This window comes from Charadrius vociferus, unplaced genomic scaffold, assembly GCF_000708025.1.
Source record: "Charadrius vociferus isolate BGI_N301 unplaced genomic scaffold, ASM70802v2 scaffold301, whole genome shotgun sequence".
In the NCBI taxonomy this organism is placed as follows: domain Eukaryota; kingdom Metazoa; phylum Chordata; class Aves; order Charadriiformes; family Charadriidae; genus Charadrius; species Charadrius vociferus.
Window position 1 is genome coordinate 1463268 of NW_009646842.1, and position 14492 is coordinate 1477759.

The 14492-nt window shown below is 45.4% G+C and overlaps 2 protein-coding genes across 2 annotated transcripts; one reads left to right on the forward strand and one right to left on the reverse strand.

Moving 5' to 3' along the window:
- The first annotated feature begins 223 nt into the window (after positions 1–223).
- CSTA (cystatin A (stefin A)) lies at positions 224–6485 on the forward strand. The gene is made up of 3 exons (XM_009892611.1): positions 224–289; positions 4185–4286; positions 6357–6485. Exons 1-3 carry the CDS (start codon positions 224–226, stop codon positions 6483–6485), a joined length of 297 nt encoding a protein of 98 aa, XP_009890913.1.
- A 2651-nt stretch (positions 6486–9136) lies between these two features.
- Positions 9137–12799, reverse strand: LOC104293563 (cystatin-B-like). The gene is made up of 4 exons (XM_009893080.1): positions 12787–12799; positions 11014–11114; positions 9994–10095; positions 9137–9265 (listed from the first exon to the last, which is right to left on the reverse strand). Exons 1-4 carry the CDS (start codon positions 12797–12799, stop codon positions 9137–9139), a joined length of 345 nt encoding a protein of 114 aa, XP_009891382.1.
- Positions 12800–14492: the final 1693 nt, after the last annotated feature.

Sequence of the window (14492 nt, forward strand, 5' to 3'; positions counted from 1 at the left end):
ATTAATCAATTTGTTAATTTCTTTTCCCCCCCCCCCCCCGTTTTCCCCATTTCTTTTCTTCTCCATTTCAGCAATGGTAGGCTCCATATGTTACAAGTCAGATGATTCCATGACACATGCATATGTATATGTATATATATGAGATGCCTAGTGGCTCTGCTCAGACTGCGCTGAACTTCCCTCTTCGGAACCACCCATCATTCCAGAGAAGTTTCCTGCCACGATGATGACTGGGGGATTATCTGAGACCAAGCCTGCTACTCCAGAAGTCCAGCATATTGCTAATGAGGTGAGTTGCGACCTATCTAAAGATGAAGTCTCGGCGTGCAAAGGGCTGAGTCCTGAAGCTTGTGTAAAGGCTGGGAGACCAGGTGGGGATACTGAACGAGTGTTTAAACTGAAGAAGCTACTGCTGAAAATGGGAGTCCCCTTGATTGCCAGAAAGTATTTTTGCAGCATTCTGCATAGGTAGTGTACTGGTAAGACCAGGACAAACTACTTCTGTCTCATCCTTGTCCATAGCCAGGCAGAGCACTGGCTACCTGCAGTTAACGTTTGCACGAAGACCAGCTACTTGATGCCAGCACTGAGGTCGCTTGTTTGAAATGAACGATGGTGTATTGGAAGGGAGAAGATTGTGCCGGGTAGAATTAATTTCTCAGTGAAGGACATGGATAGGACAAACCATGTGGTAGCACGCACTTAAAAAAGATCCATACAAGACAAAGCTATGGATAAAGAGCATGTTCTGTGCTGGCATCTAGTGTTTTCTAGAGTCACAGCTGTGATGCAGGGGCTGATGCTGAGCCAGTGGGGCAAGGTGAGCTCGTTGCAAGGCAGGCAGGGTAAGTCCAGTTGCCATGGTGGGTGGTTACAGGCAGCGGTCCTGTCCTGGAAGCAGCTGTATCAACACCACCTCTGCAGATCCTCTAGTGCCCTGCAGTGCAGCAGCTTTTGAAATCAAGAGTATGAAATGCATCCTGAGGAGTGGAACAATATGGCATGGGAAAGCTCCTTTTTGCGTCTCCCATCTTGTGTACCCACTCTCCCAATGCCCTTCACCCTCCCAGCTCTGAAAGGCGAGCTCTTCCCCTCTGGCAACTGCACGAAGCATAACTTATGCCCTCCTTGAGGAAACAAAAATAGGAAGTAGTGGGGCTGAACATGTTGGCCAATACCGCTGCACACACCTGTGTGCACAGGGCTCCCAGCTCCCTCCTTTGCTATGCCATAGAGGACAGAGTTTGCACCGGCACCATTCCACATCTCCTGCGAGCCTGCAGGCTAAGACCAGGCAGCAATGAAACCAGACTAAGGTGAGCTGGGCTGTGCATGCGGAGGGGCAGAGCCACCAGGAGAGATCTGTAAATAAGCTGTGTAGGCTGGTGTCAGAGTCCAGTACGTGGAGCGTATAATGTTTAATATCAGATTTACTTATTTGAAGATACTTGATGTTACATGCGGTTTCTGATTTAGCAGAGTGATACAAATACACTGTTAACAATACAGATTTAAGTTACCCTTAGGAAAATAAAACAATTGCAATACCCAGTTCAATCACAATACCAATGTGATCTCCATTACTGATCTCTGTAACGTGCTCACTGTCATGACACTGGACATCGTCTGTCGCCAGGAAGGAGTACATGGGTTGAAGCCAGATCAAGCCCACTGTTTTCTTTGAAATTCTTTTGTTTGTTATTTAGTTTTTCTACTCTGTGTTGGGCAGAGCTACGTATTCACTTCCCCATGCCAGTCTGGCTAACTTAGGGAGGCGTTCACATTCTTTTAATGAGCTCCCTGTTACACCACCAGTTGATCCACTCAACTGACATGGCAGTTTATCTAAAACACCCTCTGGTCCCCTTTGTATTGAGATAAAGTCAGCTTCTTTGCAAAACCTGTGGTCAGTCCCACCCTGCATTATTTTCTGAGTTGCATAGGCATGTGGCCCTTGCCCAGTTCCTCTGAGCCTTCTTCCATTGTAGAAGGCTTTATTGGTCAGTCACAGCTGGGGTTGCCAGAGTTGGGCATGCGTACGTGGGGGAGGGCTGGAGTATGTGATAACAGGTTAGTCAAAGGGGAGGTAATTTACTGCAGAACAGAAAGAGAAAAGGATTATCTAAAATTGTTTGGGGGACACCGATTGAATTACTCAGGAGCAGTATTGATTGAATTACTCAGGAGCAGTATTGCTGTTCCTCCTGTGCTGTCAGAAGTAGTTGAAGGAGCAGCACTTGCAGAGATCAGAAATTCCCTGGGCAAGGATTTGTGGCACCTTTGTGTATTTGCATTTCGGAGGGTGATGATTCCTGCCAGCTGGGGGCAGTGAAATTTGACTAATGAGCCTGTGAATCATAGAATCATTTAGGTTGGAAAAGACCTTTGAGATCATCGAGTCCAACCGAACTGATTCACCCCACGGTGCCTGATGTGGCACAGTGCTCCTTTGAGGGCCTCCTTTGAACACTGCTAGGACAGTGTAGCATGCCAGGTGCCAAGCTGTGTTTTTAATGCTAGGCTGTGTTACAGGTGATAGAAAGATCCTACCCTATTGCAGTGTGTATCAGCGATGAAACCACAGTTATGAACTGTCAGTGAGCAATCATACACTTAAAAATGTGAACGCTTGTTTCAGGCTGTGCTAATGCTCACCAAGTAGAGGGCAAATACAGAATATGAAATGCAGATGTACAGATTTTCTGTTTGATTCCCGAAGAGGACCGATCTTAATTTTGGTGTTCTTCCTTTCTCAGTAACTTTGGGAAAATGAAAATAAATTATTCTTTGCTCTTTCTTTCTGCAAGGTGAAATTTTTGCCTTGTGCTGGGCACGGGAGAGATAACTCTCCCTGGTCTGTTCCCTTTGAAAAAGCTCAAACTCCACTGCAGAGGCTTTGAAACAGTTCTCTAAGGAAAATATTCTTGTGGAGACAAACCTTACGTTGGGGCAGTCCTGCTCTGCTTCCAGCCAGATAGCAGTGTCACCCTTTAATGTTGCAATTCTGTGGGATTATGTGCTCTGCTAAGCCCGGAAGCAATTCATATGATTTGAGCAAAGTCGTGAAGAGCATCTGTAGACCTTGGGATGCCCAAACTCTGTCTGCTCTTGGGATTACATAATTATTTACTTACACCCGTGTCTCATCTGTAGTCATCCTTAGTGAGCCGGGGAATGTTATTTATTGTTTCTTTGTTTTACAACTGTTGCCCAAAACTGCGGAATGTTTTAGGTTTAAGGAGCTGTTACGTAAGAGCTTAGGGATGTTATATTTTTCCATCTGAGGATTTAGGAGCTGTCTGCCTGCCTGATTTTAGTGAAGGCTTTGTCTGTAAATAACAAATGTGGGATGTAGTGGTCAGAGGTTGGGAGAGATCGTAAAACTGGAGAGACCTGGCTTTGTTTTGTTTTGTTTTGTTCTGAGAAAGGAGTAACACAATAATATGTATCAAAAGTTGCCACTTCGGAGCATCCTAGAGCCCCCAAACCCATCCAGCTGGAAGAGGGTTGGAAGTTAAAGTTTCTCAGGTATGCTAAGAGTTAGCAGCTCCCGAGTTGAAAGTATAGGTGTCACGTCCCTGGGACAGAAATCCTGTGGAAGCAGCTCAGAAGAAGGGCAGAGTAAGATATTTTGAAGTGCCTGAATATTATGATAATTTCTGACGGTCTGAAAGTAGTTGATTTGGATGTTCCTAGGGTGCTTTCCAAGACCTGCCTGCTAGGAAGGAATGCCATGGGAGTGGCAGCCAGCTGTAGGTGGATGTGCTGAGAAAGCTAATGAATTCTGTGAGTTCCTGTGAGACCGGGGTGGTGAGAAGCACTGACGTGCTGTTGGCCTGGCCCAGAGGAAGCCTGAACAGGCTGCGAGTGACACTCCTTTGGCAAAGAATTAAAATGGCAGCAGGTAGCCATTTCCCTGTACTGAGTGGGAGACAGTTTAGCTGGACAGCTTTTAGGGTGGGGGGAAATGAACTGGGAAGTCTAATTCTAACAGGATTTGAAAGAATGCTGGAGGCAATGCTAGGAAAGAGGGCTGGAGGTCTTGGTGTAAATGGAATTATTTGGGGGGTTCTGGGTTTATTTCATTAAGGGAGTGTATCTGAAAGGATGAAAATTTGAGTGGTAGATGTGAAAGGAAAGCTTAAATATGAACCTGCCAACCATATTTCCCTTTCTTTTTCCAGGTGAAGGCACAATTTGAAAGCAAGGCAAACAGAACATGTGGCATCTTTAATGCCATAGTGTATCGGACTCAGGTGGTTGCTGGGATAAACTACTTTATTAAGGTTTGTATATATTATAGGAAGGAGTGCTTTGTAGTTAGACAATGTAAGTGACTTGTATAGCGGCTTCTAGCAAGAAAGAGAAACAAATGTAGTTGAAAACCATCTGATGTGACTAATAGAGTTAGGGACTATCTCCAGATGCTTACAAAATTCCTCTCTTTGGCACTAATGTAGAATGAGAATAAAAAAAAAAACTTATAAGATGTGCACTGTGCTTCTTCACATGTGAATGATAACTTAGAATCATAGAATCATCTAGGTTGGAAGGGACCTTTAAGATCATTAAGTCCAACCATCAACCTAACATTGCCAAAACCACCACTAAACCATGTCCCTAAGCAGCATGTCTACATGTCTTTTAAATACCTCCAGGGATGGTGATTCAACCACTTCCCTGGGCAGCCTGTTCCAATGTTTGACAACTCTTTCTGTGAGAAATTTTTCCTAATACCCATCCTAAACCTCCCCTGGAGCAACTTGAGGCCATCTCCTCTTGTCCTGTCGTGTGTTACTTGGGACAAGACACCGACCCCCACCTGACTACAACCTCCTTTCAGGTAGCTGAGAGACTGATAAACCTCCTTTTCTCCAGACTAAACAACCCGTTCCCTCAGCCACTCCTCATAAGACTTGTCCTCCAGACCCCTCACCAGCTTTGTTGCCCTTCTCTGGACACACTCCAGCACCTCAAGGTCTTTCTTGTGGTGCAGGGCCCAAAACTGAACACAGTACTCGAGGTGGGGCCTCACCAGTGCTGAGTGCAGAGAAACAATCACTTCCCTAGTCTTGCTCACCACGCTATTCCTGATAGAGGTCAGGATGCTGTTGGCCTTCTTGGCCACCTGGGCACACTGATGGCTCATGTTCAGCTGCTGTCAACCAGCACCCCCAGGTCCTTTTCTGCCAGGCACCTTTCCAGCCACTCCTCCCCAAGCCCGTAGCGCTGCATGGGGTTGTTGTGACCCAAGTGCACGACCCGGCACGTGGCCATGTTGAAACACATATATCATTGTCCTCGGCCCATTGATCCAGTCTGTCCAGATCCCTCTGTAGAGCCATCCTACCCTCGAGCAGATCAAGACTCCCGCCCAACTTGGTGTTGCCTGCAGACTGACTCATGGTGCACTCAATCCCCTTGCAAGTGACAGGAAACAGTTATTCATTATAGCATTAACAGAAATGAGCTCCATCACAAGATTCATTCTTTTATACTTCTGAATTTTCCACATCACTAATGTTTTACTAGCAGACTTACACCTGAGAAGTAATCCAGACCAAGACAACCACAGTGCCACATTGCAGCCACCAGAAAGCATGTAAAAACCTCTCAGAGCCTAAGGCACTAGACTTTCCCTCGATACTACATACCTCACACAGTGAGAGTTTAGCACCTGTGTGCCTGGCTCTGTATGTACGAAATTATGCACAACTCTGCAGGAAGTCTTTCTGTGAGGACTTTCTGGAGGGGAAGGTGAGTTTATTTTAAATAGTATTTCAGCCACTCCCACTCACTCCCACAAGCAGAGTTGTGGGAGTCACGTTGTCAATATGGCTCAAGTTGTCTGTTCAGGCACTCGCGTTTGCAGTAATTCTGAAGACAAGGGATACTGGCTTTCAGGTTGTCATTGCTTCTTCGGACCATGCGCAGGTTTTGGATAGATCTTTCTGTACCTTCTAGGAGCTGACACTGTCTCTGCATCTCTGCCCCACCCCTGAATAATTAGGATTTACTCATTGTCTCTTGTACCCTTACCCCAGTGTGTCCCAAGAAGCTGTAAGCTGATGTGCTGGGATTCTGATGACCTAAACAGGACGCCATCAAAACCTTTCTACTGTTGTGCCTTCTAGTGCTTCCACATCCAAGAAGTCCTACTCATTTTCCATTCAGTTCTCTTCAGGTGTAGACAGTTTCTGCCACCAATTACTACCCAGAGTTGGGTTAAGAGCTGTTGAAGTAAAAATGGAGACACCTAAAATTAAGCTCCTGAGCTAAGATGTACGTACAGAGCATCCTTTTGTTTGAACCTGCGTCACCCATGATCCTCACTTTCCCACCATTTTGGTTTCTAGGTCCAACTTTCTGATGCCGTGTATGTCCACTTAAAGGTGTTTCAGAGCCTTCCTCATGAAAACCAACGTCTCAGCCTTGCCGGTTTTCAGACTGGCAAAACCAGAGATGATCCTCTGACCTACTTCTGAGAGATGAGGAATGGCACCTCACTTCTGCAAGTTGCATGTGGATTCTGCCTGTGTCAGTAAATGCATGAAAATAAAATAAATTTTGAAATCTATTTGTTGATCTACTGTGTGTCATGTCTAGGTCTGCTGCCTGGCTAAAGCTCGAGTAGGCTCTGAAATACTATTGAAGGCTGTTTGTGCCACCTGAGGTACTGCAAGTGTAAGGAAGAGCACACCCCTTTCAGCTTCTCTTTCCAAACCACTGTCAGACATGCTCTGAAGGCAAAACTTGGGCCTCCTGAGTATCCTTCGGGCATAAGCCTACTGTGTCTCCCTCTGTAAGTGCAGCTGGACAGCAGGGGGGCAGGAACGAGCTCCTTGAAGGTGCCCCCGGAGCAGGGAGTGACTATCCTGACTTAGAGGGTGTGTTTTACTGGAGAGCTGTGGAGCTCATTCCTTCCCTCCTTCCTTCCAGCCACCTTCAATGAGAGCAGTCTTCAACTGAGCTCTGAGGTGACAAAGGCCAAGCTCAGTCCACAACAAAAATACTTTCCTGTTAGCAGCTGCTCAGGTAGGGGCTTGTGCCCAGCACAGGGGACAGCATGCCCTACGTGGCCTCATCAGTGCTGAACATGGTGGAAGACTGGCCTCAATCTGCTGACAGTGCTCTTCCTGTTGCAGCCCATGGACACCGCTGGCCACATTTGCCGCAAGGTATCCCATGGGAAGACTCCCAGGTCCTTTCCTGCAGAGCTGCGTCCAGCTCCCAGGCCTCAGCCTGTACTGGTTCTTCCTTCCCAGCAGCAGGACTGCGCATCTCCTTTTGTTGACAGTGGCGAGATGCCCACCTGCCTGCTTCTCCAGCCTGCTGACATCCCCCTGAATGGCAGGACAGCCATCCGGTGTATCAGCTGCTCCTCTTGGTTTTGTGTCATCTACAAACCTGCTGAGGATGTGCATGGTCCCATCATCCAGATCATTAATGAAGATGTTACACAGTATTGTCCCAATATTGATCTCTAGGGTACACCACTAGGGACTGACCTCTAGCTGGACTATGTCCTGGTCAACTTTTTGAGCACAGCAGTTCAGCTAGTTTGCAGTCCACTTACCTAGCACAAGCTATGAGAAGTCACGGAAGACAGTATCCAAAGCCTTACTAAACTCAAGGCAACTAATACCCACAGCTCTTCTCTCCCTTGCCAAGACACTTATCTCAGGCTGTTGGGTTGATTAAGCATGATTTCGCCGCTGTAAATCCCTGCTGACTACTTTCACTCACCTTCTTGTCCATAATATGTTTGGAAATGGTTCCTAGGATTATTTGTTCCATCAGCTTTCCAGGGATTGAGGTGAGGCTGATGAGCCTGTAGTGCTCCAGATTGTCCTTCTTGCCCTTCTTGAACACAGGAGTGACATTTTCTTCCTTCCAGTCCTTGGGAACCTCCCCTGATGCCCATGACCTTTCAAAGGGTATTGAGTGTGGCCTTGCAGTGACACCAGCCAGCTCCCTAAGCATCCATGGGTGCATCTCCTCAAGTGCCACTGCATTGTCTAAGTCCAGTTTAGTGTTCCCTTAACCTGATCCAGCTCTGCTGAGGAAATTCTTCCTTTCTCCAGACTTTCCTGCTCATCTTAAGGACCTCAAATTCCTGAAGGCAAGTCCTACCAGTAAAGGCCGAGACAAAGGCAGCATTGAGTGCCTCAGCTTCTTCTGTGTCCTCTGTCAGCAGGTGCCCTGCTCCACTGAGCACAGAGGGCCCACGTGTTCCTTAGTGTTCCTTTTGCTGCTGATACACCTGCAGAAGCCTTTCATGTCCCTCACCAATTTAACGTATTTCTAATTAAAGCACAGAATAAACATAAGGTTATCCAGAATATGAAAAACACTCATGGAAAAAAAAACCCCACAACTCTGAGCAAGATAATAACCAATACTGAAAACCAGTAAAGAGAAACAGTGAAACAGCAGTCAAATATGCCACCTTGATTCAAGAGAAGTATTTATTGTTATTAATGCAGAAATGCTTGTCCAGCTTAAGCTCCTTTCCAGGACTTTTCCTTAGGACTAAGAAAATAAGCAAGCTGGGTTTTTCATTTTTTAACTCATACACCCTCTACTGGACATTATATCCTACTGCTGCAAGAGGATAAACATGATTACCAAGGGAATGCTTGTTTCAAAAGACTATAATCCTCCTCTTTCTCTTGCTTTCAAAATTGCATCAGCTGAAGTTGCTCCTCAGGTCTTGCCAACAAAACACATAGTACAATTTAAATCTACAGATATATGCACATTTGCGAAACAGCATAGGAAAGATTCTGGTTTTCCTCTTGCTCCTTTCTGTAAATACATGAGTGCTAGTGTCACTCCCCTTTCAGTTTCCAGACCAAGGAAGTCCACCAACGGGACTCAGCCACAGTATTCCAGTTAACTGAAGTCAGCGCAGCTACTTGGGTTTGCATTAGTGTAGGTGAAAGGAGAGCCGTGTGACTCTAAAATTTAGATATTGCACAGGAAGGGAATGGCATAAAAGAAATTGTTTTTTCCAGCATTAAGTTTAAAAAAAAAGACACTTTCTTTTCTCCTTTCTTGGCACAGGAATCAACATTTTGCAGCCTATAGAAAACGCACATAAGAAACCATTAGGAAAACGCACAAGATAAGCTTGCTAGAAAAAAGTCAGTTCGTCGTGCTTCATCTTGCTGCTCTGGTAACTGTGGAGACTCAGTGGCTTATTCTCGTGAGGAAGGCTTCTGAACACCCGCAGGTGCATGAACTCGTCATTGCCAACATGGACCTGCAAAGCATGAAAATCAGTGAGTGCCATGGAGTGACAGTAGCCTTCAGCAGGAGGGATGGTGTAGACCAGGGTGTTTTGAGGATGGACAAGCAGAGAGGCAGTAAGAAAAACCATCATCTCAGACAGTGTGGTCTTGTTTTAAACCAGACTGGGAGTCACGACTTTGTGGAATTACCACCTAATCCTTCTATGCTTGTTAATCCTTCCTATGCCCGAGATAGGGAACTTACAGGTAGGGAATCACAGTTGCAGAGAGGTGATGAATATATTAAATACATGCAAAATGCTCTAATCTTATTGGCACAACAAGCACTTAAATGCTTTGATCACTGTTGCTTGTTTTTGTGTCTGACATCACTACAGGTAGAGTCAGAGCACGTTTGATATTTTACCTTCACACATCTTGACTTCACTTAATGCAATGTTAGTGCTCAACATCACAGATGTGTAATTATTCCCTAAACCAAGTTTCACAAAATAACTGGAAAGTAAAAGTCCTTATGAAAATAGAGAAGTACTCTTATCTCAATTTAATACAGGGAGGGATACGGGCGGGGGGATTTTTTTTTTTTTTTTAACGTACAGATTTTTTTCTTATTAAAGCCAGATCACAACCATCCCTCTGTAGGTAAGTAAAGAAAAAAAACCAAACCAACACAACAGCATTCCAAATACTATACATATTAATTTAAAAAAACAAAATCCCATTGGCCAGTGTCTTCTACCTTGATGAAGTAGTTTGTTCCAGCAACCACCTGAGTTTTAAACTCCACTGCAGTGAAGACATCAAACGTTTTCCCTTCTTTTTCTTCTAGTTGAGGTTTCACCTTAAGGAAACAATAGGTTATTTAAGACTGATGCGAGAGTCAAGTATTTAGGAGTTAAGGCCCACACTATTGGTGTGCCTCAGTACCCTCCAGGTCACTGCTGCTGAATTCTCAGGCACAGAGTTCCTGCTTTTCCAAGTTATTAAAAGATCAAAAATGAATAATGTTAAGTTTTGTGTTAAAGCAAGGCCAGAAATCTAGACAGGCAGCAAAGCCAAGACAGCGGTGTGATTCACTTGCCACAGACTGACACCAAGTCTGGAGCTTCCAACAGAGGACTATGTGGGTATTCTAGAAGATTTATTTTGACAAATGATTTCCTCTGTCGATGTCTCAGCTTTGCTTTCTGTCCTGTATATTTAAGAACAAATGTGAAGTGGTTCAGTATCTACATGCACAAGAATATATGTCTTTTTAAAGACATTCTTATAACAAGAAAAAGGGACGTCTTCAGCATTAGCTCCTTTTTCAAGTTCAAAACAAGTTCTTACAGACCCAGCATCACAGAACAGACAGACATCCAAAAATCAAGCTTTGAAAGCAAACTACCCAAGTCTGAGGTTTTACCACACTTACTTGACAGTTTTTCTAGCATGTCAGCTGGAATCTGTTATGTTTTCAAACTGCAAATATTTTTGAAAAACCAATTGAACCATAATACCTTCTGAGTTATCATCCCAGTTTCCAGAGTGTAAAACTACTGTTCAAGAAGTCAGAATAACTTGCCCAATACCCCAGAGGGAGGCATGAACTCATATGAGTTGCAGCTCTTACTTCCCACACTTGGCTCTCTAGAACCCCATGGCGATGCAAAAAAATTCTTGGTCAGGAAAGCAGAAGATTTCAGGCTTTGTTTACAAGGGCAATATGAATCAGTCTTGGGAGTGTGTAAGCTCCGTTCTACCCAGAAGGCCTTACCTCCCGCACCGCATCATTACGTAGCCTGCCCTCCACTGCCAGAGCAACAGTACCAGTAGTGAGTTTCTCTTTCCAGCTATATGGTGTACTTCCCTTTCTTCCTAAATTCAAGGAGAATAAATACATTTGCTATCCTGCCTGAATCCCACCTGCTTCCCTTGGGGGAAAACAAGTGCCCATTTGCCACTACTCGGGTGCTCTAGGTGAAGAAGGAACAGAAACAATTCCTGTAACAGGGTACGTTCTCCCACCTCTCCAGCACCAAGAAAGTGCAGGACCAAACTCTGCTGCCTTTCCGAGACAGCTGATCAGTGGCCAACCTGTCCCTGGGAGCCGTGACCATATTGGACATCTTTTCTCAGAGGTCATACCTCCACGCTTCTTCCAGGCTGTGAACAGTATGTCAAAAGTTAAATAATGATGTTTGGATAGAGTAGAATAGTTCAGTTGGAAGGGACCTTCAATGATCAACTAGTCCGATGCTTTCGTAAACATGTTTTTTGCCATATGGAAATCAAAGTGCTCCCAACAACTTTGCACTCTAAGATGCAAGGAAGGCCACAGCCCCAGAAAGCACAGTTGATTCAGTCCTCCCTCCTCCCCTTCCCCTGAATCAGAGGATGGAGCAAATGGTTTCATTTTCCATCACTGGAGCTACTATTACAAATTTTAAGAAGCGGGGGGAGCGGGCAGACATAAGCATCCCACTGACCCTATCCTGTCCCGTGCTGCCTTAGCAAACCTAGGTGCTGTGCAAGGTAGGTTTGTTAGGTCGCAAAATCACCCTGGCTCAGCACATTTCGTAATTCCACCAGAAAGCTAAACACTGGGCTCCATGACTGTGGACAGCTCACAGTCACATGCGGCTGCAAGCCTGTCAGGGTGTTATCGTGGCAGTGACTCACCACAGCATGTGACAAATGGGCATCCTGATTCAGTATGGAGAGGGAGAGCCCAGAGATGCTCTCTGAAAGACCTGCTAGTTCATGATCACCGTCTAGACCTGGGCAGTACACTAAACACGAGCCAGCATTGTGCCCTGGTGGTAATAAAGATAACAGCATACTGGCTGCATCAGCAGAAGCCTAGCCAGAAGAGAGAAGCAAGCGATTATTGCCCGTTACTTGGCACTTGTTAGAGCACATTTGGAATACTGTGTCTAGTTTTGGGCTCCCAATACAAGAAAAATGTCAACAAATTGTAGCAAGCTCAGTGGAGGGCCACCGTGAGGTCATATGGCTGGGGACTCGTGCTGTGAGGAGGGGAAGAAAATGAGCTTGCTCAGCTTCAGTCATAACTTGAGGTACAGACTGCATGTGAGGAGAAACTTCTTCCTTGAGGACACTCCTGCAGTACAGCAGGTTGCCCAGAAAAACTGCACAGTTTCCACCCTCGGTGGTTTTCAAGGCTGGACTGAACAAAGCGTCAAGCAGCCCAGGGCTGCTGACCCTGTGCTTGGCAGGAGGTGCAGCCCCTTCCCACCCAAACAATCTGTGATTCAATCACAGGGCTGAAAATTATCATGCCCCAAAGGCTCTTCGCTGTTCTGCACGGCCTGTTTGCTTACTCCCAGAGCAGTTACTAAAGAGCAGATGGTTCAAAATCTCTCTGACCAACCTCTGCCACAGCTGCCAGTGAGAAGCCAAGGGCCGAACAGGCCACGGTGGAAATCCTTGCCGTGGAGAGGGAGTTCTTATAGGACTCCTAAGCCAGAGACACTGTGGAGGGAAGCTGACCTGCTCTGTCTCATGCTGTACCTGCTCTGGGCAGTACTTGCCCGCGCCATGGATCTCAACAATGTTTGACCATTGCCCCGATTCTTATGCAACAATACAATAGAGGGAAGAACTGGAAAAGCAGGAACAGAAACTGTATTTATAGCAGGTGAACTGGCAGGCTCTAACAAATCTCCACAAAGATTTGATTTCAAGCAAACTAATTTTAGAAGTCTACCTTCATTTAAGAAAACTCATGTTTCCTTCACAGTCTATATCCAGATACGCATATGACCGCATGGGGAAATTTCAGTTTTGGGGTTTCCCATGTATATTTCATTAAATAAAGTAATTTAAGGTGGCAGTAAAAACAAGCTGGACAAACTTTGAAATATCTAGGTGATTTAAATGAAAATACCACATTTTTGGTTAATTCCATTCATGTCTGAATCCAAACTGGTTTTGTTTTTACTCTTCATCTTATATTTGGACTACCAAAAACCACTGCCGACTGCCACAGATGGAAATTCAGGATTTTAAACAAATCTAGTGTTCAGTCCACGTGCAACATTAATTGCATACTCACATTATCTTTAAGATGACACATAGGCCTTTTCAGGTCAAAACAAGAATAGTGACTCTCTGTAATATACTCATTACTACAAACTTAGGTTAGTGCTTAGGAGATTCACATATCTTCTTTTTTTTTAAAATGCAAAATCATCAGATACTACAAGCTAAACATTAATTTCAGTGGCTGCTCTGCCTTTGAGTGCTTTACACATGTTTAGAAACTGCTGCAGCCTGTGCAACAAATCTGAACAATGACAAAAAGCGTAAGAAGCTGGAGCTTGTCCTTCATCTTTCTTCACTGGCTTGACACACTCTAGCTGATAGAACCAAAAAGCAGAAGGAACTTGAGTTCCCATGACAGGAAGACGACTGCATGCTTTGAAAGAAGAGCTTAGTTGTACATAGGCATTATAGAGCAAAAGTGCTCTATTAACATTGGCAATAATTAAGTTTCTCTAAGTAGCATCAGGATATGGAGTTGGCAGTGAGTTGAATTCTGCTTTGAGGAATAGCAGAAGCAGCAGAGTTTTCTTGTTTATTCCCCCACCAAAAAAAACCAACCCCAAAAAAGTGGCTACAAGGTTTAGTCTTTAGTGTAAGAATCATAGAATGGTTTAGGTTGGAAGGGCCCTTAAAGACCATCTAGTTCCAACCCCCCTGCCATGGGCAGGGACACCTCCCACTAGACCAGGTCGCTCAAAGCCCCATCCAGCCTGGCCTTGAACACCTCCAGGGATGGGGCATCCACAGCTTCCCTGGGCAACCTGTGCCAGTGCCTCACCACCCTCAGAGTGAAAAATTTCTTCCTGATATCTAATCTAAATCTACCCTCTTCCAGTTTAAAACCCTTAAGAACCATTTGAGCTCCTTCCTCAGGCTCAAGAAGAAAACGGACCGTTTAGAGCCCGGACGCGCTGGGGGTTCCTGGTGGCTCTGCGCCCACGCTGGTAGTGGCACATCCCCTGCACAGCACCATGGCTGTCCCTGAGCGCTCAACGTTGTCTACGGTTCCTCTCCAAATCCCTCTAAAATGTCCTCCTAAGATCCCAAACCTGCCCTGCCTGGAAGTCGATAATGCGACGCGGGGCTCCAGAGCTCACCCCGCTTCCACGCCCTGTCAGTCGCCCTGCTTTTAAGCCCAGGGGGGGAAGGAAAGGCGTTCGGCTGCGTAGAGCGATGGCCAAACACACC

Excerpts from the sequence above, each read along its gene's own strand:
- LOC104293563 (XM_009893080.1), bottom strand. Across the intron at positions 10,096-11,013 it reads GTAATGATGCGGTGCGGGAG|GTGAAACCTCAACTAGAAGA; the intron begins GTAAGGCCTTCT and ends TGTTTCCTTAAG. Across the intron at positions 9,266-9,993 it reads GAACAAACTACTTCATCAAG|GTCCATGTTGGCAATGACGA; the intron begins GTAGAAGACACT and ends CATGCTTTGCAG.
- CSTA (XM_009892611.1), top strand. The coding sequence starts at position 224 with ATGATGACTGGGGGATTATCTGAGACCAAGCCTGCTACTCCAGAAGTC. Across the intron at positions 290-4,184 it reads TCCAGCATATTGCTAATGAG|GTGAAGGCACAATTTGAAAG; the intron begins GTGAGTTGCGAC and ends TTCTTTTTCCAG. Across the intron at positions 4,287-6,356 it reads GGATAAACTACTTTATTAAG|GTCCAACTTTCTGATGCCGT; the intron begins GTTTGTATATAT and ends TTTGGTTTCTAG.